We start from the raw sequence: 25,475 nt of genomic DNA on the forward strand, positions 1-25,475 counted from the left end.
GAAGATCAGAGGAAATGTAAGCTAGAGAAAAAAAGGAAAGGTGATGGAGGTGGAGCAGTATGTAGAAGCACACAAGGAGCTCTATAAGGACACCATGATGGAGAATCAGCCTTCCTTCCCATCACCAGGTAAGAGGAGACTTTTATTTTTTGTAAAGGAGAGAGCAGCATGGAGGGTCCATTTAGATCAGTGCTGGGAAAGCTACGGCCCCAGGCCCTACCCGGTCCACACGTGCTGTAACGTCCGGATTCCTGTCCTCCCCCTTCCCTCCCTGCAGAGTGGCAAGAGGGATAACTTGCCTAATTGCCACTTCCAGACTCAGGTCTCCAAGGCAACAGTGGCATTATGTGACATGCCGCCAGTAAGTGCCTGCGGCCCGGGCAGCTTAAAGTTTTCCCACGCCTGACCTAGATCCTCCATCATCTGATAATCACATAGAGACAGTATATTCAGTCAGTGTGTGTTTCCTACAGATAGATCCAGTAACAGAAACCCACCAGAGAGATGTACAGGTCCTCTTTGTTCTTGGGATTGTCCACAGGAAGATCTCACCACCCCTCACCATTATCAGGTAGGTTGAACTTGATATCTAGAGCTAGAAGTGACTTCAGACAATCTGAGGTTATGTTCTTCTTCACCTGGAAGATTTTATTTTCAGCTTTACTATTTTGTGTATTTAGGCAGAAGAGCTGAGATACATGAAGCCCGAGGAAGAAGAGACATATGTGATGGGTGATCAGCAGTCTATGGAGAAGGGGGACATGATGAGGACAATTAAAGAGGAAGAAGAGGAGATCTCTGAGGGTTATAATCAGCAGTCTATAGAGGAGAGTGACATCATGACGTTAATTATAAAGGAAGAAGAGGAGACGTATGTGATGAGTGATCAGCAGTCTACCAAGGAAGGTGACGTCGTGAGGACAATTAAAGAGGAAGACGAAGACCTAAAAAGCTGGGGTAAATCTCTTTTTTTTTTTTTTAAATAAAATGTTGTTCTCTATCAAATATGTGCACACTGGACAATGTACTGGTGACATTAAGTCAATAACTGAGGAAGGTTGCTGTAAAGAAATGTCACCTGTGAGGGATCATTACCCGATCTCTCAGGCCTTCTACTCCATTGACAGGGATCACCTCGGATAAAGAGGTTGTTCCAAAAGAATTATGATACCCCTTTCGGACCATGAGGTTTTGGCCCCTTTAAAGGACAAATGGGAGGATTTTCTTTTCAAAAAAAGATCTACTTATATGGGGCTACCATCCAGCCCCTGGAAGCCGATATGTCCCTTGCCGCAGCTCCACTTCCAGCCGGTGTCCAGTGGTCCCCTGCATTACAGATGCCAACTAGCATCTACTGTGCCTGCACAGAACACTCTAGACCACGTCAGTGCGATTGCGAGTGGTACTTGCGCAGGTGCAGTAGATGCCGACCTGGCAAGGTTGGCCTCTGCAATGGAGGGGACCCCAGGCCACCGGCTGGCAGTGGAACTGTGGCGAGGGCACAGGAAGTAAGTAAATCTTTTTTTTCTTAATTATTATTATTTTCCTCGGACGGAGGTACAGAGCTCAGCTGTCTTTAGACGCATCAGGCTTAAGCAGCCACAAGGGTGGCATAGTTATAGCTACACGCGGTCCTGAATTGGTTAAGGGATAAAAAAAAAAGATTGTCACATGAAAGATCTTAGAAGGTATTTTGTTCATGGAGACAAATAAAAGGTTTGTCAGTGATTAAGATGTGGAATGCATTGCCACAGGAAGTCGTTATGGCAAACTCTATACCTGCATTTAAAGGGGACTTAGATGCTTTCCTTGCGTTGAAAGACATCCATGGCTACAATTACTAGGTTATGCCTAATGATGTTGATCCAGGGATTTTATCTGATTGCCATCTGGAGTCAGGAAGGAATTTTTCCCTTTTGGGGCTAATTGGACCATGCCTTGTGGGTTTTTTTTCGCCTTCCTCTGGATCAACAGGGGTATGTGGGGGACGGGCTGGAGTTGTACTTTGTACTGGTTGAACTCGATGGACGTATGTCTTTTTTCAACCAAAATAACTATGTAACTATGTAAGTGTTCCAGTTATCCTGTATTTGCTTCAGGAAGGAGTAGATAAGGGACATGCCACCAGTATTTTGAATTCAGGTGGCCATCCTTTCTACTTTTCTAGATATCAAGCTGGCTATGGATGATTTTACTATGAGATTCCTCAGATCAATGTGGAGAAGAGTAGACCAGTTCCCTCTAAGGTGGACCCCCCTTGAGTTCTTTCTTGCGTAATAATGAAAGCCCATTTCGAACCACTTGATAGAGACTTCAATAAAATACCTTACTCCTAAAGTTGTTTTCATCACCTCTATTACCTCATCGAGAAAAGAATGAGAGATTGAGACTATTCATCTAAGATCCATTCATGGCACTTTTTACGATTCATTCATTCATTTTATACCTGACCCCATTTTTCTACCTAAAGTAAATACAGGTTTGCAGAAGTCACAAGAGATCATTTTCTTTCATCTTTCCTGGACCACAAAAACAAGAAGAAAACATGTCCACATCTAATAGGACTTATAGCTCACTCTAGAAGGCAGGGCTCTGGAGTCAGTACAAAAATTATCCGACTCCTCAGTTTATGAAACCACCGACTCAAGGAACCTATAAATTGTTCCAACTCTGACTCCACGGCCCTGCTACAAGGTCTGTATTGACCTTAAAAGCATGTAAAGCTTGGGACATAGGAGGACATGCGACAGGTGAGAGTACTGCCAACACTCTGCATCGGTCGTCCCCAAATCGCCAAACCAGCACACGAGGTGTGTGTGGAAAGTCACACACAGGCTCCACGTGCTATAACATCTGCTGCCACAAGGGGCTCCAATGCAGAAGTACAGCGGACAACTTGCAGCAGTGGACAGGTAAAGTATTTTCACGCACGGGCACCGGGGTCACATATAACATTTGGGGGACATTAGCTGGGGTTGGGAAGGCGGTGTCACAAGGCTGATTCCTGAAAGATTTCATGCTAAAAATCAATTGGGAATCAGCCTGCAGTGTACGGGCAACCAACAGATCTCTCTCCAATCAGATTCTATCAGAGACAGATCTGTCTTTTATTAAAATCTGCCCATACATCACTACATCTATAGGCACTTTAAATCTAACTTGAGTTTTGCTTTCCTAAACAGAGGAGCAGGAAGTTACCTCCATGTATCACTTCAATCAGTGAGTGAATATGGAAATCATGTCCCTATATACGATTCCTAGTGGTTCTGGTTCTCCAAGACATTACTGGGTAATATTTAACACCTTCTCTTTTGTTTTCACACGTTGCCAAACCAGGCTTGACCCTAACGCACATATAAAGTTTAGTAAAACCACTTCCCTATATAGCAGTCTTGCTGCTTGGACTGCTATAGGGATATACTACACAATGGATTGTGTCATAGACAGTATTCAATTTCTTTGGGCTGGAGCATATGCCCACAAAGGTCAGATCGGTGAGTGTTTCTGCAGGGGTCTTTGCTGATCCCCCCCCCAAGGCACAATGTGCTTAAGTGTTGGGGTGTAGCTATCCCACAAGACTCTCACTTTGTTTGATACTGAACCCCCTGGGTAAATTGTTGAACAGCAATCAGTGTCTGTCTATGCAACCATCTGTCAATGCATCAACTTGGTCCATAAGTATGCACCCAGGCTAATACATGACATATATCACAGTAAAGTCCCCATAGGGGACACAATTGCCTTCATGGAAGGTAGCTGGGTGGGAAATTGTTCACCACAAGGTGTGTGAGCAGTGCAATATAGATGCCCAGATAGTGTCACTCAACAATTGTTTCACCTCATGAAAAGAGGCGTCGTCAGGAGTTTGTGATACACAACATTCATATATTTACAATATAATACAATATATACAGCCCTCCACCCGACCAACAGAGATTCACCCAGCACCACGCTCAAGTCAGAGCTGAGTGTGTTATCAGACAGGACGCTTAAATAGCACTGTTTCCCCTACGCCCCTCTTAGCCAACTCCTCCCCTCCTGTATACACCTATGCTTGCTCCCCTCTCACCTTGCTGAGCGCATTTGTCGGCGCTCTGTATACCTTAAACCTCCTCCTTCGTCCAGTGTATATCACTCTCATGTTTTGCCGGCGTGTGACGCCATTTCCTATGACGTCACATCCGTCGGCTGTGTTGTGTACGCTGATTGGCTGGCCAGGCTGGATTGAGTAGTTGCTCACTTGTTGTCATGGCAACCCATACGCCACGCACGGAGGCTTTGTTTACCTCTCGTGCGTGTATCGGGCAGTGCTCTTGCGATTATCGTATGTGCCCTATACAGTATTTATACCCACCTGTGCTGCTTCTACGCATCCCCACTAGACCTGCCAGGTAACTTCAATGCTGCTACATGCTTGTCATAGCAGCCAGTATACAGTGCACAGGGTAAAAAGATCACTCATCCGTATCTAGATCACTGTCGGTGCGGATGGTTGGGACTTCGATTGACACACATGTACACTAGACAAAGGTTTGTCACAGTCTGTAAGTATATACAGAATCTGTGACATGGAGACCCTGATAAGAATATAGCTTTGCCCTGGGTCTCTAATCATGGACATTTGTCAAATACCAGCTCCGCCAGCCAGTGGTACCCTGATTAGGAAAGATGGAATGAGGTGAGTACTGTGGGAAAAAGGGACCGATAGGGGGAGAGGGGGGGGACCTGCCACATATGAAGTGCATTGAACTCAAAATCCAATCAGGAACAGAGCCGGCAGACATTATTGCCTATAGGTAAAAGGTGTAGAAAATATGAATTAGTCTATGCCAACTATGCAGAGTGCATCAGTAGAGCACTATTATTGTCAGCAAGCTCAGAGAAAGGTTTAAATGAAACCTTTGACAGAGAACTCCTCGTTGAGGCCCCTTGGGGCTACAGAATCCAATCGGAAAATCCATGCTAATTCAAGCTGTAGCAACTTTTTATCTAAATCTCCACCTCTCTTGCCCTGTTTCCACTGCTGAACCCCCCAAAAGGAGATGTTGAGTGGATCGGAGGGGTGATGCTCATTCATGTGTTTTGCAACTGAGGTCTCGTCTTTCAGAGCTCTCGTCGTTTTCCCCACATAAATCAGATCACATTCACATGTGGCTGCATAGACCAAACCTCGAGTATTACAATTTACAAAGGACCTGGTCGTAAAAGTCCTATTTGTAGCTTTTGCCCAGAAGTCCTTCTTTTTTGCTACATATGGGCAGGCCTTGCAGTGGCCACATTTAAAACACCCACTAGGCTTAGGTGGTAACCAGTTTAAATGTGTCCTGACCTCTTTGTTGCAAGAAAATGCACTATGGACTAGCATGTCCCTCAGATTCTCAGTTCGTCTATATGTAATAGACGGTTTGACTGATAGGTGTTTTGTTAATTCCTTGTCCTGATGTAGGACGGGCCAATATTTATTCATAATTTCATAGATTTGGTGCGATTGTTTGGAAAAGGAACCTATCAGCCTAACTGTAGATGTTTCTTTTGATGCTGGGGGTGGTTTCTTATCCCTTAGGGTGTCCTCTCTTACTTCTTTTAGCTCTTGTGTACGCTCTTTCAATAACTCTCTCTGGGAAGCCTCTCTGTTCAAATCTACTTCTCAGGAGTGTGCTTTCTTCTTCAAAACTGTCTTCGGTCGAGCAATTTCTCCTTGCCCTTAGGAATTGGCCAACTGGGATACCTGCTTTTAAAGACCTGGGGTGGGCACTATCCCAGTGAAGTAAGGCATTTGTAGCTGTCTCCTTCCTAAAGATTCTGGTGTTGAGGGAGCCCTCCATATCCTTTGTAATTTCCAGATCCAGGAACGCAATTTTGTTCGGGTCAATCTCAAATGTAAAGTGCATTCCTATTTTGTTGGTGTTTAGTAATTCCACAAAACTCACAAAAAGATCTTTTGGCCCCTCCCACAGAAGTAACACGTCATCGATAAATCTTCCCCAAAAGGAGATATGTGATGTGAAAAACAGTAGGTCTTCATTGAAGACACATGTGTCTTCCCACCAGCCCAGGAACAGATTTGCATATGAGGGGGCACACGCCGTCCCCATAGCACTGCCCCTGAGCTGGTGGTACCACCTGTCATCAAACATGAACGTGTTGTGGGTCAAGATAAAAGTCAGGGCTTTAAGTAGAAAGTCAGAATGGGCATTCAAATGTACACCTCTAGATCTGAGGAAGTATTGTACTGCCTGGATGCCGAGGTCATGTCTGATGTTGCTGTATAATGCCTCGACATCCAGGCTAGCTAGCAATGTAGTTTTGGATACCTGAAGTTTCTAATAATATCTGCCGGCTCTGTTCCTGATTGGATTTTGAGTTCAATGCACTTCATATGTGGCAGGTCCCCCCCCTCTCCCCCTATCGGTCCCTTTTTCCCACAATACTCACCTCATTCCATCTTTCCTAATCAGGGTACCACTGGCTGGCGGAGCTGGTATTTGACAAATGTCCATGATTAGAGACCCAGAGCAAAGCTATATTCTTATCAGGGTCTCCATGTCACAGATTCTGTATATACTTACAGACTGTGACAAACCTTTGTCAAGTGTACATGTGTGTCAATCGAAGTCCCAACCATCCGCACCGACAGTGATCTAGATACGGATGAGTGATCTTTTCCAGGGCTGTGGAGTCGGACCAAAAATCCACCGACTCCGACTCCTCAGTTTAGGATTCCTCCGACTCCGACTCCTCTAATTTGCATATTACAATTTTGTTGATTAAAAGTATGTAACATGAAATTCGTCTCTTAACTGCCAACGCTTAGGAATTTTACAAGACAACTGAAGTGAGAAGGATATGTAGACTACTATATTTATTCCCTTTAGACTAAAACTAGTCCTTGGTAAGAGTACTTGTAAAAGGTACAGGCCGGAACAAAGAACATCCATCAGGCCCTAGGCAATGTAACTGTGGGTACATGTAAGAATAATGTGCAGGTACTCTGCAGGGGAATGAGGAGATTCTTCCTCTATTACACATTCTTCATGCACAATCTGAACAAGGTTTATGGGTGACAGACAACACCTCTGTGTTCAATGTGCACAGCATTCTCAGTGGATTCCCTGCAGCTCTGTGGAGAGTGCATATGGAGAGTATAGTACTACTGTGTAACAAAGTAAACCTGAGACAGATGAAATTAAAGTTTTATACATACCTGGGGCTTCCTCCAGCCGCCTTCAGGATAATCAGTCCCTCGTTGTCCTCCTCCATCACCTGGATCTTCTGCTATGAGTCCAGGTACTTGAGCCAGTCTGGCGTAGTGCGCATGCACACACTCCGCCGCCGGGAGCATACTACACCTGTGCAGCACTATTGCGCAGGTGCAGAATGTTCCTGGTTGTGGGAGCGGCATGCGGCCGGACAGCGCTGACTGGCTGAATTACCAGGACTCATATCAGAAGATCCGGGTGGTGGAGGACAGCGAGGGACTGATTAGCCTGAAGGGGGCTCGAGGAAGCCTCAGGTATGTATAACACTTTACTTTTCATCCGTCTCAGGTACCCTTTAATTTGTAGTCACCAAACCAAATTAACAACATATCAAATTATTTGATTTCATCAGCAAAGGGAGTGCATACATTTGCATAAATCAGCATCAGTGCAGAATTATTTCCATCGCATTGACCATCTCTATTAGTGACACAGCTACACATCAGGCTTTATTCTTACAGCATAGATGTTATTTAGTATATATAAGAGATTCCTGTGTACACATCATATATACAGTCACAATCAGATGTGTATATCTGACCTTAAAAATACGGGGACTGCTTTATTGAAGCAGCACAAGTAACTAATTTTGATTGGTTTATTTCATTTTTGTGGACTAAGCACAGCTATTACTGTATATATACTGTATGTATACATTATTTTTAATGACTATTATCTGAGAAATAGAACATTTTATCATATTTTCTATTTTAATTACAGTTACAAATTCATTAGGAGTCGGAGTCGGTGCATTTTTTCCCGACTCCGACTCCAGGCACCCAAAATTGCCCGACTCCACGACTCCGACTCCACAGCCCTGCTAGCATGTCCCTCCAATCACATATGCTGTGCTACTAGTCCTAGCATGTCCCTCCAATCACATATGCTGTGCTACTAGTCCTAGCATGTCCCTCCAATCACATATACTGTGCTACTAGTCTTACCATGTCCCTATAATCACATATACTGTGCTACTAGTCCTAACATGTCCCTCCAATCACATACACTGTGCTACTAGTCCTCACATGTGCCTCCAATCACATACACTACTAGTGCATTTTTTTCCCGACTCCGACTCCAGGCACCCAAAATTGCCCGACTCCACGACTCCGACTCCACGACTCCGACTCCACAGCCCTGCTTTTAACCCTGTGCACTGTATACTGGCTGCTATGACAAGCATGTATTAGCATCGCAATGTCCGCATTGAAGTTACCTGGCAGGTCTAGTGGGGATGCGTAGAAGCAGCACAGGTGGGTATAAATACTGTATAGGGCACATACGATAATCGCAAGAGCACTGCCCGATACACGCACGAGAGGTAAACAAAGCCTCCGTGCGTGGCGTATGGGTTGCCATGACAACAAGTGAGCAACTACTCAATCCAGCCTGGCCAGCCAATCAGCGTACACAACACGGCCGACGGATGTGCCGTCATAGGAAATGGCGTCACACGCCGGCAAAACATGAGAGTGATATACACTGGACGAAGGAGGAGGTTTAAGGTATACAGAGCGCCGACAAATGCGCTCAGCAAGCTGAGAGGGGAGCAAGCATAGGTGTATACAGGAGGGGAGGAGTTGGCTAAGAGGGGCGTAGGGGAAACAGTGCTATTTAAGCGTCCTGTCTGATAACACACTCAGCTCTGACTTGAGCGTGGTGCTGGGTGAATCTCTGTTGGTCAGGTGGAGGGCTGTATATATTGTATTATATTGTAAATATATGAATGTTGTGTATCACAAACTCCTGACGACGCCTCTTTTCATGAGGTGAAACAATTGTTGAGTGACACTATCTGGGCATCTATATTGCACTGCTCACACACCCTGTGGTGAACAATTTCCCACCCAGCTACCTTCCATGAAGGCAATTGTGTCCCCTATGGGGACTTTACTGTGATATATGTCATGTATTAGCCTGGGTGCATACTTATGGACCAAGTTGATGCATTGACAGATGGTTGCATAGACAGACACTGATTGCTGTTCAGCGTTTTACCCAGGGGGTTCAGTATCAAACAAAGTGAGAGTCTTGTGGATAGCTACACCCCAATACTTAAGCACATTGTGCCTTGGGGGGGATCAGCAAAGACCCCTGCAGAAACACTCACCGATCTGACCTTTGTGGGCATATGCTCCAGCCCAAAGAAATTGAATACTGTCTATGACACAATCCATTGTGTAGTATATCCCTATAGCAGTCCAAGCAGCAAGACTGCTATATAGGGAAGTGGTTTTACTAAACTTTTTATGTGCCTTAGGGTCAAGCCTGGTTTGGCAACGTGTGAAAATTTATGTTTACCTGCACAAACTATTTCGGTAGTGAGATAACCTTCTCTTTTGTGCAGTAGCAGTGGTCAGCCACTGTGACAGATCTGGCCAAAAAGTAATTACCACTAACAAATGAGTAGGAGATACTGTACACCATATGAGAGGTTCATCACCATTCCTCAGTATAACACCATAGTGCCAACAAATGAGGAGGAGATACTGTACACCATATGAAAGGCCCATCTCCATTCCTCAGTATAACATCACAGCTCCAACAAATGAGGAGGAGATACTGTACACCATATGAAAGTCCCATCTCCATTCCTAAGTATAACATCATAGCACCAACACATGAGGAGGAGATACTGTACACCATATGAAAGGTCCATCTCCATTCCTCAGTATAACATCATAGTGCCAACAAATGAGGAGGAGATACTGTACACCATATGAAAGGTACATCTCCATTACATGACCTATGAATGACATCACTGTTCCACAATATCCCATAGCTAGTTTGTTTGTGCCACATCTATGACTACACAAAATATAATGGTATAATTTTCCTCCAGCAGGGGGAGACGATGTTGAGAGCAATATAATGGAATCTCATAGGTCACATCTGGATGATGTAGCAGAAGATAATGGTGTCACACAACGTTTTACAGAAGAAATTTCCATGACTGGAAATACACAACACAGGGGTCAGAATACAGATAGAGGAACAGATCCATCTAATCTGCAGGAATCTTCTTGTACATCACATCATGCCACACATACAGAATATCAAAGATTAGCATATCCGGAATGCAGAAAACCTGAAGCATCACTTTCTGCGCACCAGAAAAAGCAGTCACCCAAGTTGCAATGGTCATGTTCAGAGTGTGGGAAATGTTTTACTCGGAAAACTTCTCTTCGTGTGCATCAGAGAATTCACACAGGAGAGCGTCCTTTCTGCTGTTCAGTGTGTGGGAAATGTGTCACTCAGAAATCAGAGCTTCTGTTACACATGAGAAGTCATACTGGAGAGCGTCCTTATTCCTGTTCAGAATGTGGGAAAGGTTTCATTCAGAAAGGAGATCTCCTTATACACCAGAGAGTTCACACAGGCGAGCGGCCTTATTCCTGTTCAGAGTGTGGGAAATCTTTTACACAGAAAGGAGATCTCCTTAGACACCAGAAAAATCACACAGGTGAGCGTCCACATTGCTGTTCAGAATGTGGTAAATGTTTCCATGAGAAAAGACATCTTCTTGCACACCAAAATACACACACAGGTGAGCGGCCTTTTTCCTGTTCAGAGTGTGGGAAATGTTTTCTTTGGAAATCAAATCTTGTTACACACCAAAAAATACACACAGGTGAGCGGCCTTATTCATGTCTAGAGTGTGGAAAATGTTTCTTTGAGAAAGGTAAACTTGTTAGGCACCAGAGCGTTCACACAGGTGACCGTCCTTTTTGCTGTTCAGTATGTGGGAAATGTTTCAGTCAGAAAGGAGATCTTTTTAGACATCAGAAAAATCACACAGGTGAACATCCTTAATCCTGTTTCGGAGTGTTGGAAATGAAATGTTACATTCAAAAAGGTGATCTTATACATTAAAAATAGCACACAGGTGAGCGGCCTTATTCCTGTTCAGTGTGGGAAATGTTTTTTTAAGAAAAGTAAACTTCTCACACACCAGAGGAGTCATACAGGTGAGCGCCCTTTTTCTTGTTCAGAGTGTGGGAAATGTGCAGAAAGGTGTGGGAAATGTTTCAGTGAAAAAGTAAGCCTACTTACACACCAGATAAGTCACACGGGAGAGCGACCGTTAGTCTGTGAGGATGCTGTAAATGATTCAGGGTAGGCTCACACTAAACTAGATAATAGACTTTTTGCTGGAAACAGACATTTTGATGGGCCCCATGTTATTTACAGGATCTGTTCACATATATCCATTTTGAATGTGTCAATTTGCGGTAGTGGAATGCAAAGCTCCGCCTTAGGCTGGGTTCCCACTGCGCCGAGAGTCACAATGGATGTGATGTACAATCCATTGTGGCCGTCCTTATATCCATAGTGTGCATAGAAACGGACATGTCATTGATACTATACCAGAAAACATGTGACTTTGCATTCCGTTGCTATAACAGATAAGTGGAAAGCAGCACATGTGTGGTTAAATCCTAGTCTCAGGGTTAAATGCTTACCTCATGCTAGGTAATTTGTCCTGACAGGTGATCGCTCTGACCCTCTCGGAATTGCAGCCAGGAAACAAGGAAGAGGACCGCTGCAACCACCTACAGCAAGCCAAAAGGGAGTCAGGGATCCATGGAACTCATACAACCGACAGAAAAGGAGATTCCGCTACACCAAATGGCTGGGTGAAAAAAGTCTCCATTTATTGTCACATCAGTGGATACAAAGGTTAAAAGCTCACGCGTATCTGAGCTCGCAGCTCCTTAATCATAGCTATGATTAAGGAGCTGTGAGCTCCGATACGCGTGAGCTTTTAACCTTTGTATCCACTGATGTGACAATAAATGGAGACTTTTTTCACCCAGCCATTTGGTGTAGCGGAATCTCCTTTTCTGTCGGAATTGCAGCCATTGCAAATTTTTTTTTCAAATTTATGTCCGAGGCTCTGGCCACACCCATCTGCATTGCGGCACGCCCCCAGCTCAGCAGCCTCAGCCTAATTTAATTGATGGCTGCGAAGCTGGGGGCGGGCCATGGCAACACAGGTGGAGGTTTCCAAAAAGCTTAGCCAGATTTCAGAAACACAGCTGTGATTGCGCACCCAAGGAGAGGGGCGGAGCATCTCCTGAGTCCCAATTATGTTTGATCAAGTAAGTATTTAACCCTGAAACTCCCCCCCCCCCCCCCATTCCAAACCTGCAGCATTAGTCTGAATGAAAGGCTCTGACATTTCATACTCGAGGCAGCCTGAGATCACTTGTGCAGCAACGTAATGAATGGTGTAAACAAAAGCCAACTAATCAGGCTTCAGAGGAGTCCTGGTGAACGGAGCACTGGCAGAACATTCATGCTGTGATTGGATGGAGAAGCTTTATTAATTGTCACCTGTGAGCGATGCACAGAGCGCCTGGTTAAAGGACAACTGAAGTGAGAGGCATATAGCCTATTTATTTATATTTATTTCCTTTTAAGCAATACTAGTTACCTGGCTGTCCTGCTGATCATCTGCCTCTAATACTTTTAGCCATAGACCCTGAACAAGCATGCACCAGATCAGGTGTTTCTGACATTATTGTCAGATTGGACTAGATTAGCTGCATGCTTGTTTCTAGTGTTATTCAGACACTACTGCAGCCAAATAGATCAGCTGGGCTGCCAGGCAACTGGAATTATTTAAAATGAAATAAATATGGCAGCCTCCATATACCACTTACTTCAGTTTTTGTGTGAATCACAACCACTTGATTTTGCAGGAGACTGAAAGTAACTAAAAAGCCTTGTTACCAAAAAGCAATGCAAAAAATTGGTGACTCCGCATTATCAGACTGGACCGATCTATACGTAATCCATATGCTGCACTGTACTAACACCTAGCGGGTGCATATTTGTGTACTTTTTATCTGTAATTTCCTATTCTTTTATAATGTATTTCTGTTGTATAAACGTTATTTAATAAATATTTATTTTTCTTCTTCTGTAAATATTTCTGCACTGATGTATTGTTCTTTTATTAAAACAATATCTAAAAGAAAATGCGTTGAATCTCTGAATGCTCTAACTAGAAATGAAAGAACTCCTGTTTACCTGAACTGCTGTATTCTTTGTAAACGTTGTGATATCCCTGCCTGGATGTAGCAAGGAGACCTTTCCAGAACTCAAATTGGCAGCAACTGGTTTTTTTTTTGTGTTGGCAACTGTCTGTGTAAAAAGGTAATATGTAATAGGTAATGGGCCATCATCCCTAGCGGACGATGGACTACTTTGCTGCCTGGTGCCCACCAGGTCACGACCACTAGGGCTTGGCCCACCAGTGATGAGGAGAACAGGAGGGGAGGTTCCTGCAGTAGTCCCCCAGCATTTTCTATGTGGGGTGATTGCCACACTTTATATGTGGGGTGACTGAGGCACTTCATATGTGTAGTGATTGCCACACTTCATATGTGGGGTGACTGCCATACTGTGATTGCAGCACAGTGCAGGTATGGGATTTTCATCCCACTTTATAACACAAACACTGAAACCACAAGGTCTTCTTTCTTGGGGGAGAGCATGGCGGGGTAACCTGCCCTGAGGAGAGCAAGAGGATGAATTATTGCAGAAATAATTGCCACGTGCTGCGCTGATGGACCTGCTGTAAAGCCTTATGTCAGCATGAGAGGGCCTCTTGTCAGCTCCTTCATTAGTGTTGGGCGAACAGTGTTCGCCACTGTTCGGGTTCTGCAGAACATCACCCTGTTCGGGTGATGTTCGAGTTCGGCCGAACACCTGACGGTGCTAGGCCAAACCGTTCGGCCACATGGCCGAACTAAGAGCGCATGGCCGAACGTTCCCCGAACGTTCGGCTAGCGCTGTGATTGGCCGAACGGGTCACGTGATTCGGGCCCGAACGCGCTCTGATTGGCCGAACGGTCACGTGGTTCGGGTAAATAAATACCCGAACCACGTCATATCTCCGCCATTTGTCTGTGGGTTTAGCTTTGGGTAGGCAGGCAGGGTAGTTCACTCTCCAGCCACGCTAGCCAGGGTCCCCCCCAGTCATTGTGTGTCGCTGCTGGGAACAGTAGTACACCGCTCGCTCAGCCACACTATATATAGCATTGTTTACTGCCACTGTGTACCTCACTCAGCCACGCTATATATAGCATTGTGTTTACTGCCACTCTGTGTACACGGCTCAGCCAGACTATATAGCATTGTGTGTACTGCCACTGTGCACCTCGCTCAGCCACGCTATATATAGCATTGTGTTTTCTGGCACTGTGTACACGGCTTAGCCTGACTATATAGCATTGTGTGTACTGCCACTGTGCACCTCGCTCAGCCACGCTATATATAGCATTGTGTTTACTGCCACTCTGTGTACACCGCTCAGCCAGACTATATACCATTGTTTACTGACACTCTGTGTACACTGCTCAGCCAGACTATATAGCATTGCGTACTCTGCCAGTCAGTGTGTATATTGCTGGGATCAGTAATACTCCACTCACCGCCAACCACTATATGAGCTCACCATGAGTTCCTCAGAGACCTCCGCTGTGAGCAGCACTCCCAACAACAGCAACAGCCAACGCCCCACGCAAGCTATAACATCCACCCCAGCAGCCAGTGGTCAGCAGCAGCCCTCTCCGGAGGAGAATGTTGTGTCCATCGGTCCGTCGCCAGAACGATTAATGAGGGCTGCCATTGAGGAGATGATGGGGCCTGATGTGGAGGAGGAGGTCTGGCTCAGGCCAGCATCCCAAGTTAATGTTGAGGACGATGAGGGGTCTGTGTCTGGGGATGTTGGGGTGGCAGAGGTGGTGGGTGGGTCAGACTCAGGAGAAGAGTTGTATGATGAGGATGATGATCGGGACCATCTGTATGTGCCTCAGAGTCCGACCCCGGAAAACATGTTGTATAGTGTGTTTAGGTACTAAAATCTGCGTTCCCACTTCCCAGTACTGCCCGCAGTGCCCGGGTCCACGGATCCATATAATTTTTTGGGCAGCACTATCAAACTGTGGTACTATGAGTGAGTTGCCATGGTCCTTCTGTGCTGCCTGTCACACTCACCGTCTGTCTGCAGATGGATTGTTCAACACAGCTACGCCATCTGACATGTAGTCCTGGACCTTGACCATCTTCTCCAGGCGATTGGTGTTGGAGGACGTGGAACTGCCCGATTGCTGTTCTGTGGGCTGCTGCATGGGTGTCAGAAAATGTTCCCACTCCAAGGACACTGCCAATACCATTCCCTTTTCGGCACTAGCAGCAGCTTGTGTTCTTTGCTGCCCTCCTGGTCCTCCTGGGTTTGCTGAAGTCAGTCTGTCGGCGTACAACTGGCTAGAGAAGGAGGAGGATGTCAATCTCCTCTCTAAAGTCTCCATCCTCAAGGGCCTGCTGGAATTGTTCCATTTTTGACCTGTCTGACACTTTCTTCAATCAGTTTTTTAACATTGTGTTTGTATAAACTGGGTATAAACCCAGTAATTGGTGTTGTCCAGATTCCAGAATAATGAATAATAATGAATAGTGAATAATGCGCGGGCCGCGTTCAATGCAGTCTAGCATGAATTGAGCCATGTGTGCCAGAGAGTCCTGCCAGACTCCTCTGTCTTCATGTTCTTGTAAGCGTTGTGATTGTTGTGATGCACCATATTCGTCACCAGCATCACTTTCTTCCTCTTCTGCTGTCCTTTCCCGCTAAATTGTGGAAGTCCAACGTGCACCGCTCTGTCCCTCGGCAGTGGGGGCATCCAATTCCTGCTCCAACTGCAGCTGTTCCTCGTCCTGTTCTTTGTCATAGCTGGGACCAGCGTTTCCTGAGGCAGGTTGCCTGATGTTGGTATCCTCACGCTGATCGTTTTCATCTTCAGAATCCCCCACTTGCATCATGCCAGCGGTTTCCATCTTCAACATTGATTTCTTCAGTAAACACAGCAGTGGTATTGTAATGCTGACTGTAGAGTTGTCACTGCTCAGTCACGCAACGTGGATTGCTCAAAATTTTGGAGGACTTGGCAGAGATCCAACATGGTGGCCCAATCAGATCCACAGAAGCTTGGTAGCTACTAGCTGCTGGAATGTGCCTCGGCACTGCGCAAAAGCGTGCTAGCATGTGCAGCGTAGAATTCCAGCGCGTAGGCAGGGACATCACCCAGCGAGCGATGGTGCGCTAGATTGAAGCGCTCCTGCATCTCTTGGTGAGTCCTTCAGAAGCGGTACTGGACTTTTAACAATGTTTGTTTTTTTTTCCTTCAACAGAAGATCTGCCACGTTGGAGTGAGGAGGACGCCGCCGACCCCGACACCAAGCTGAACCCCGGCGAACTCCAAGCAGAGGATCTTCAGGAACCCTCAAGGCTTTGAGCAAGCTGAGGAGGATCAGCAGTCCCGACGAGACCTCTCCTCATATGCGGCTGAGTGCAGTGGAGCTCCCCAGAACAACCTCTCAGTTGTCACTTTGTCACTGGTCACTTTGTCACTTTGTCAGTTGTCACTTTGTCACTGGTCACTTTGTCACTGGTCACTTTGTCACTGGTCACTTTGTCACTGGTCACTTTGTCATTTTGTCACTTCTCACTTTGTCACTTGTCACTTTGTCATTTTGTCACTTGTCACTTTGTCACTTGTCACTTTGTCATTTTGTCACTTGTCACTTTGTCACTTCGTCATTTTGTCATTTTGTCACTTTGTCACTGGTCACTTTGTCACTGGTCACTTTGTCCAGATGATCTCGGTACACCTCCTGAGATTCAAATTCCTGCACACATTGCTCTGGGATTTGGGTGTGATGAATGATGCATCTAACTGGCCACCGGAGGCAATTAAGGCCTTCAAAAAATTGAAAGCAGCTTTCTGTTCCGCCTCCATTTTGCGTCATGTTGAGTTGTTGACGTCATGTTCATCCTCGGCCTCGCCTTGCATTTCAGTGCGAGGTGCATTTTCCACAGAAAAAGGTTGTGAATCCGGGCACAACATTTGTGGCTGTTCCATTGACCTTTCACAGGTAGAAGATTGTGGGGGTGGGAATAGCTCCTCCGAATAGCCCATTGTGTCCTGAAAACTACTCATTGCATTGCTTTGCGCACACATTTTTTTGTCCTCATGCAAGGCCTGAGTTGCACCTGAAAGCGTGGCCTTCTCCTCCTGCGCCTCCTCCTGTTCCATCACGTCTGCTGCTGCTGGGTTAGCGTTGACGCCCGGTCCCTGTTTATTGAACCTCTTATCTTTATTACATTTATGACTGCATGGCGGTAAAAAGCATGCTATCCGCACGCTTCTTGTCCTCATGCAAGGCCTGGGTTGTTGTGTCTCAAAAAGCATGGCCTTCTCCTCCTGCGCCTGCTCCTGTTCCATCACGTGTGCTGCTGCTGCTGGGTTAGCATTACCGGTCCCTTTTCCTGGAACCTCTTCTCTGTATTACATTTATGACTGCATGGCGACAAAAAGCATGTTACCTGTGCAAAGAAACATGACATTTTCCACATTTAAAAGACAGTTTTTCCTTTGAAACTTTACAATCAATTTTCTCAAAAACTATAAGCTCTTTTTCAAATATTTTTTTTCCTCTTGTACCCACTCCCAAGGTGCACATACCCTGCTAATTTGGGGTATGTAGCATGTAAGGAAGCTTTACAAAGCACGAAAGTTCGGGTCCCCATTGACTTCCATTATGTTCGGAGTTCGGCGCGAACACCCGAACATCGCGGCGATGTTCGGCGAACGTTTGCGAACCCGAACATCTAGGTGTTCGCCCAACACTATCCTTCATTAGCCTGTTCAGAGGAAACATCTGTGTATTCCTGGGAGGGAAGTACAGAATGCAGATAAGAAAAATTGACGTGAGGACAACATTTTCTTTTTTTTTTATTTATTTCCAAGTATAAAAAACATATTTGCCCTCAGAAAAGCTTAATCACAGCTACACTCTGCAATGCCAGATCGATAAATAATAAGACTGCAACTATACATGACCTAATAGAGCTCTCTGATTTGACCTTTTTGACAGAGACCTGGCTTGGGAAGCATGCAGGCCCAACTCTTGAAGCAACCGTGCCGGCCAATTATTCAATCTTGCACTGTGAGAGACAAGTCGGCAAGGGTGGGGGGGTTGCCATATGCTTCAGATCCTCCTTGAACATAAGGCCCCTGCCCATAGGCCCCACTGAAACCTTTGAATGTATTGCAGCTCAACTGTCAGCAGAAGTAAACATCAACATATTGCTCATATACCGCCCCCCAAAAAAATGGTCCAGCCTTTCTTAAGGAAATATCTGAACTCTTATCCTGCGTAACAGTGGAACACCCTAGATGGATCATCCTGGGAGACTTCAATGCATGGGTGGATGATCACGACTCCCAGCTAGGAAGTGAACTACTTCTCATAATGAATGAACTGGGTTTCTCTCAGGCTATCAACCTCCCCACCCATACGAAAGGGCACACCCTGGATCTTATATTTCATTCCGGACTTTTAATATCACACATGGATATAAACCCAGTGGTATGGTCAGACCACCACACCATCCACTTCTCTCTGACAGCACCAGCGATAAAACACAGAGGGAAAGAACTCATAAAATACCGTTCACTGAAAGATGTCTCACCCCAGCACGTTCAGAATATCCTCAACTTCGACGCATTAACCAATCATTGTGCAGACCCAGACTCCATGGTCCTGATATACAACCATGCAGTGTCATCTGCCTATGACGCCCTCGCTCCAGTTCGCATCAAACGATCTACACCACTTCACCATGCACGGTGGTTTGACAGCTCACTAAAGGACCTAAAGAAAGAAGTGCGCAGACTAGAAAGGAAGTGGCGAAAATCTCAGAATTCAAAAGATAAACACACCCTTGTCTCTCACCGGGAAAGCTACCAAAATGCGATCACCAAGAAAAAATCCTCCTACCTATCACAGGAGATCGCAAAGGCCGCCAACAGACCAGCCCAACTATTCCACACAGTTGATAGACTATGTAATCCATCCTGTCTAAAACCCACTATAACTCCCTCAAAGGAGCTATGTGAGAAATTTGCCTGCTACTTTGCTGACAAAGTATCTTCTATTCGGTCTCTTATTCAGTCCACAGCACCCAAGACTCATGCAACTAATGGAAATAGCTGCAAAAACAACCTAACACCCTGGACTGATTTCAAAAGTATTAGTGAGGAAGAGATCTCAGACATCCTCTGTCGTCTCCGCCAGACAACCTGTGACCTGGACCCTGGACCAACTAAACATATGCTGAAATGCCCTGACCTGCTTGGTCCAGCATTTCACAAAATAGTAAATTGCTCTCTGCAAGCAGGGAGGTTTCCTACCTCTCTAAAAGAAGGAATCATCAAGCCCCTTCTTAAAAAACCTTCCATGGATCCAGATGCTATGAGCAGCTACAGACCTGTCTCCAACCTCCCCTTCTTAGGTAAAGTTATTGAAAAGGCTGTCTATCTGCAACTTGAAACCAGGCTGTCAGTAAACAACATCCTGGACCCTCTACAATCTGGCTTTAAGAAACACCACAGCTGCGAAACAGCCCTCATCCAAGTCTGCAACGATCTGCTCATGGCAAGGGACAGAGGGGAATGCTCCATCCTAATCCTGTTGGATCTCTCAGCTGCTTTTGATACAGTTGACCATGAAATCCTGCTTAACAGACTGCAGGAGTACTGTGGCATCAGTGGATCAGTCCTCCAGTGGTTCAGATCATTCCTGACTGACAGAACACAGAGAGTATCCCTAGGACCTATAATGTCCAAACCTGCACCTCTACAATTCGGAGTGCCACAAGGATCAATCCTATCCCCTCTGCTGTTTGCAATCTACATGTTGCCACTCGGTACACTTATCCAACGACATGGCCTGACGTACCACTGCTACGCCGATGACACACAGCTATACCTGTCCTTCAAACCTGGTGGAACAGACCCTACCCCAAAAATAAACTCTTGCTTAGCTGAGCTTCAGGCATGGATGAATGATAACTGGTTGAAACTGAATGCTGACAAAACTGAGGTCCTGTTTGTCCAAAGCCAGTGCTCGCCATCAAAACAGCTCTATCCTAAAGCAACACCAATCAGGATTGGGAATTCAGACATAAACAGCTCCAACCTTGTGCGCAGCCTTGGCGTACTAATCGATGGGGAATTGAGTTTCAGAAACCAAATTTCATCTGTAGTTAAATCTTCCTTCTTTCATCTGAAGAACATTGCAAAGATTAAACATCTGATTCCCCCAGAGGATCTTCAAACCCTAGTCCACGCCTTCATCACATCACGGCTGGACTACTGCAATGCCCTTTATGCTGGCCTCCCCAAAAAAGACCTGCGTCGCCTGCAATTAGTGCAGAATGCTGCTGCCAGATTGCTAACAAACCAGCCTCGCTACTGTCACATTACACCGATCCTTCGCTCACTGCACTGGCTACCAGTAGAATGGAGAATACTCTTCAAGATTGGACTGCTGACATTCAAATCCCTGCACAATCTGGGCCCTGGATACATGAAGGACTTGCTGAAGCTGCACCACACCTCTCACAACCTCAGATCAGCAAGTTCTATAAACTTGGTCACTCCCAGAGTGCACCTCAAAAAATCTGGAGACAGAGCCTTCTGTCATGCTGCCCCTACTCTTTGGAACTCCCTACCACACCCAGTAAAGAGAGCACCATCCCTGGAGCTATTCAAATCCAGACTGAAAAGCCACCTGTTTAGCCTGGCATTTCCAGATTTATAAAATTCTTCCTCTGTACCACGATGGTCGGAGCCATGCTTATGCGCTTTGAGTCCCACGGGAGAAAAGCGCTTTACAAATGTTATTTGTTGTTGTTGTTTGTTGTTTTTTGTATTATTGAAAGAGGACAGAAATGATTTTTACAATTAATAGAATAGTGTGCAGAAGATATTAAAGGATTACATTTCTATCTAGGATTAAAGAGTAAACGGGAAGAAATTATTGTAGGAGTGACAAAAGGGGGTAAAGAAATTACTATATTTTATAACAAACTTTAGGAATAATAGTAAAGAGCTGCAGAAAATATGTTAGGATTATTACAAGACGTTCAGGGCTTTTTTTTTATTTATGGGGGGAGGGCGTCAAATTATTTCAACATTACTAGAATATAGATGACAAATAATTTAAGTATTAGTGACATCAAAGAGGGCAGGAATTATTTTATTATTAATAATGTGAGAGATTTCATGTAGACACACACACTGAAGTTATGTTGACTGCACTTCCTCCATTGTCCATGTGGTGGCAGGCTCATATCATTTTAAATGGAACGCAAAAATAGGGAGTTAAGGAGCAAAGGCAGGAAGTTGAGTTTAGAAGGAGTGAGGAAAAGACAAGAGACGATTGCTAGAACTGGCATCGGGAAGTAAGATATTATTATTTACATCCAGGCAGTAACCTCCACTCCGTGACCTCTCGCCCGTCACCACCAGCTGCTGCTATTTATGCAGAGATCATCAATCCCTTCCCATCAGTCTGTACACCAGAGGAGCAACAGAGTAACCAAGCAGCTCGGGGTAAACCACTAGGAACACTACACCAGAGGAGCTTACACTCTAATGTCCCCTCCATACTTACACACTATTATTATTATATGACATATTCCACAGCTCTGTACAGCGATCACTCATCCCTTCCCATCATTTATGCACCACATATATTATTAGTATTACTAGCAGACCCAAGCTCGTTTAAAAACGGGCTATAGGTCTGATTCTTGCTGCCGCCCACCTCATGTTACTGCGCACCCACACCAGGCCGCCCGCTCACGCCCGCCCGGCTCCCTGGCCCCATCCTCCTGTCTTTGTGAGGCTGGGTCCATGCTGCGCAAATGCGCAGTAGCAAAAAGCACGGACTTAGCTACACAGGGACAGCGTGACACAGGGACACGGGTTTTATTATAGAGGATACATTTATATAGCTCTGACATATTCCACAGCTCTGCACAGAGATCACTGATCCCTTCCAATCAGTCTCTGCACCAGAGGAGCTTACACTCTAATGTCCTCACCACAGTCACACACTATTAGTAGTATAATACATTTACAGTAGCAATAAAAAGTATAAAGTATAAATAAAAGTATAAGTATAAATAAAAAATCTCTGTCCAAATGAGCTTACACGAAAATAACCACAGTCACACTCTGTTATATTATATTAACATATATTAAATAGTAACTCTGTTACTATTATACATTTATATAGCTCTGACATTCCATGGCATTGTACAGAGATCACTGACCCCTTTCCATTAGTCTCAGCAGCACAGGAGCTTACACTCTAATGTCCTCACCACACTCACACACAATATCATACCTTTATATAGCTCTGACATATTCCACAGCTCTACAGAGATCACTGATTCCTTCCCATTTTCTCTGCACCAGAGCTTACACTGTAATCTCCTCACCCGAGTCATACACTATTATTGTTATACAGTTATATAGCGCTGACATATTCCACAGCGCTGTACAGAGATCACTGATCTATTCTCACCATCTGCACCAGAGAAGCTTACACTCTAATGTCCTCACCACACTTACACACTATTGTTATACAGAATATTTATAGGTTAACAGGTTTACCTCTGGAAAAAATACGCAACAGTCATCTGTTGAGTTTTATAAAATTATATTGATATAAAAAATAGATAAAGCATATATACAGGAATATACATCTCTCCAGTTGTTGTCCATCATCCAATATACATTTTCAAGTTCCTTTAATGAAACAAGTCCATAACAATCCTTCGCACAGTACTAGGTGCAGTGTACAGCTATCAGCTAGTAACAAACAAGCTGCAGGCCTACAGATCGGAGCAGTGCTTTTCAGCGCTGCTAGATTTGGGCGCAGCCAGCGCCGCCATAGACTGTAATGGGAATCAGTCTATAGCGGCGCTCAGTGAGCAACGTCGGCTCCGTCAGAAGACGGAACCGAAGTTGCTTAAAAACACAATAATTCGGCCTCCAGCAATTGCTGGAAGCCGAATTATTTCATTCCCCCACTATCCATGGCGGCCTGGAGGGGGAATAGTAATTAAATCGGCCCAGACTTGTGCAGAAGCAGGATCAGCCATATAGCGCTGTATCCTGCGCCCAAGTCTACCGGCGCCGATTTCAAATGTACTCCTACAGATACCTTGCTGTAACTTATAACTAAGCACACACAGTTCTAACCTAGGTAAATCTGGCACAATACACCCTATAAATCACAGGTGTAAGGTTGTAAAACAGACCTACTTCTCTTTGTCTCTGGCCTTAGCTTGTATCACACATACAACACAAGTATCTGCCTATTGTGGGATCTGTCATCATTGGATGCTCGGGCTTACTGTGCACCCTGGGAGCCAGAGAGATTCGCCCAGCAGGTGTGCATTCTGGGCTTCCAATCAAAATTTTGGCAGCGTACCGCCGCTATTGATCGCTGAAAAAGCGACTGCATGGCGAATCACTGAAACTTCGGTAAGCAGGAAAGACTGAGATTAAACATACGATTTTCACTCGCTCATCCTTACGGATCACCTTTTCCTCTTGGCGGCCGCCATCTTGGTTTTCACCACATGCAAACTCTTTCAGTTTCTTTGCCGCCGTATGTCAGGTTTTCACATTAACGGAGTTAGCAGGCATCTTGGGGCAGTAAGGAACACTCCCAGGTGGTTTCCATGCAAACTAAGTAACCTAAATGTTCAGAAGGATAATATGCAGCAAGTCACAGAGATGGAGCTCTCTTACATACGTGTGATGCGACCCACATCCAAACACCCCCTCAATTTAATCTATTTTTATGCTGCATACACTTGCATAATTCTGCAGCAGCTCTGAGTTATTTGCATCTCATTAACCACCCCTAATGAGCTGCAGTCTTACCTTGTCCTGTATTGTGTTTCAGCCAAACCATGTAGTCTCTGAAGATGTGAGGACTGACAGCAGAATAGATCATGACCATTAGTGGCTGTGATTGGCTGAAAAGTTTCAGTAGCCTCAGGAGGCTCCTCCCCTAGGAATTTTTTGTGATGGACTAATGCTTCATACACACTTGAGATAAAAGTCTTTGGAAAAGGCAAGATCACAGACCAATCTTACCACCCTTCATGTAGTATGAGAGCCATACTCTACACAATCTTTTCTATGGAGCTGCACTCCCCATCAGATAAAATCTTTGCAAGATGCTGCACACAAAGATGCCCGTACACACTCAAAAGATCATTATCTGCAAAAGATCTGTTGCTGCAAAATATCCATTCCTGCAAAATGCATTCATAGTCTATGAGATCTGCAGATCATCATACACACTTGGTTTAACAGACAATCATCTGCAGATCATCTGCAGATCAGATCCACCAGGATGGATTTTCAGATCTGCAGATGATTGCCAGATATGCAGATGAAGTGTTAAACCAAGTGTGTATGATGATCTGCAGATCTCATAGACTATGAATGCATTTTGCAGGAATGGATATTTTGCAGGAACAGCTTACACAGGGGAGCTTACAATCTAATCCTACCATAGTATTATTATGTATTTATATAACACTGACATCTTCTACAGCACTTTGCAGAGTGCAACTCAGCCAGTTACCAATACAGAAATTCACTAAGGGCCTGTTTCCACTACACGCAGATTGGATGCAGAAAAACGGACTCCAATGAATGCCTTTGGGAAAATCTGCATCAGAAAAATTGCTTTTAGTGGAAACAGGCCCATAGGCATTCATTGGAGTCCGTTTTTCTGCATCCGATCTGCGTGTAGTGGAAACAGGCCCTAATTGTTGCAACTGTTGCTGCCAATCTGAATTCAGGAAGATGGCGCCTTCATTGACAACCACAGCCTCAGAATTCTGGCCTGTTTTTGTTTTTCTTCCCTTTTCCCTACTAATTCACCTTGTTTTTACCCCTGAAGGTGTGCAGTGTGGTCTGGTGTTCATGGGGAGTTCAGGGCCCAGAGTTTTAACCACCTTGCCGGCCGCTGCCTGGGTCCCTTATCTGTGCAGGTACAGGCCATGTGGAGTCCACTGCTGCCACCCAGGAGGTTGGGGCTCCACTGAGGTTGGAAGACACTGTGCCAATCGGGACATCTAGCTAGCTAGCTCCATCCATCCATTGGCTGCTGCTGCTCCACCGCAGCAGGGACACCTTTGGCTCAGCCTCTCCATGATGTCAGCCTCTAATCCGAAAGTAAGGGCTGCCATAGCTGGACGCTTCTGTGACAGCTAAATTATCTTGTCCAGCCCTGCTGAATGCTGCCCAGGAGTTGGGACCCACCACA

At 45.2% G+C, this 25,475-nt stretch overlaps 1 protein-coding gene across 3 annotated transcripts; it reads left to right on the forward strand.

Moving 5' to 3' along the window:
* The first annotated feature begins 6 nt into the window (after nucleotides 1–6).
* Nucleotides 7–11,880, forward strand: LOC137536452 (zinc finger protein 300-like). Of its 3 annotated transcripts, none has more exons than XM_068258656.1 (4): nucleotides 7–128; nucleotides 474–571; nucleotides 681–957; nucleotides 10,102–11,880. In XM_068258656.1, exons 1-4 carry the CDS (start codon nucleotides 44–46, stop codon nucleotides 11,070–11,072), a joined length of 1,431 nt encoding a protein of 476 aa, XP_068114757.1. In that variant the 5' UTR covers nucleotides 7–43; the 3' UTR covers nucleotides 11,073–11,880. The 3 variants fall into 3 exon arrangements, with proteins under 3 accessions (XP_068114757.1, XP_068114758.1, XP_068114759.1); XM_068258657.1 differs by having other exon boundaries at nucleotides 10,105–11,880; XM_068258658.1 differs by having other exon boundaries at nucleotides 43–128; nucleotides 478–571.
* The last annotated feature ends 13,595 nt before the right edge of the window (nucleotides 11,881–25,475 follow it).

This window comes from Hyperolius riggenbachi, chromosome 10, assembly GCF_040937935.1.
Source record: "Hyperolius riggenbachi isolate aHypRig1 chromosome 10, aHypRig1.pri, whole genome shotgun sequence".
In the NCBI taxonomy this organism is placed as follows: Eukaryota; Metazoa; Chordata; class Amphibia; order Anura; family Hyperoliidae; genus Hyperolius; species Hyperolius riggenbachi.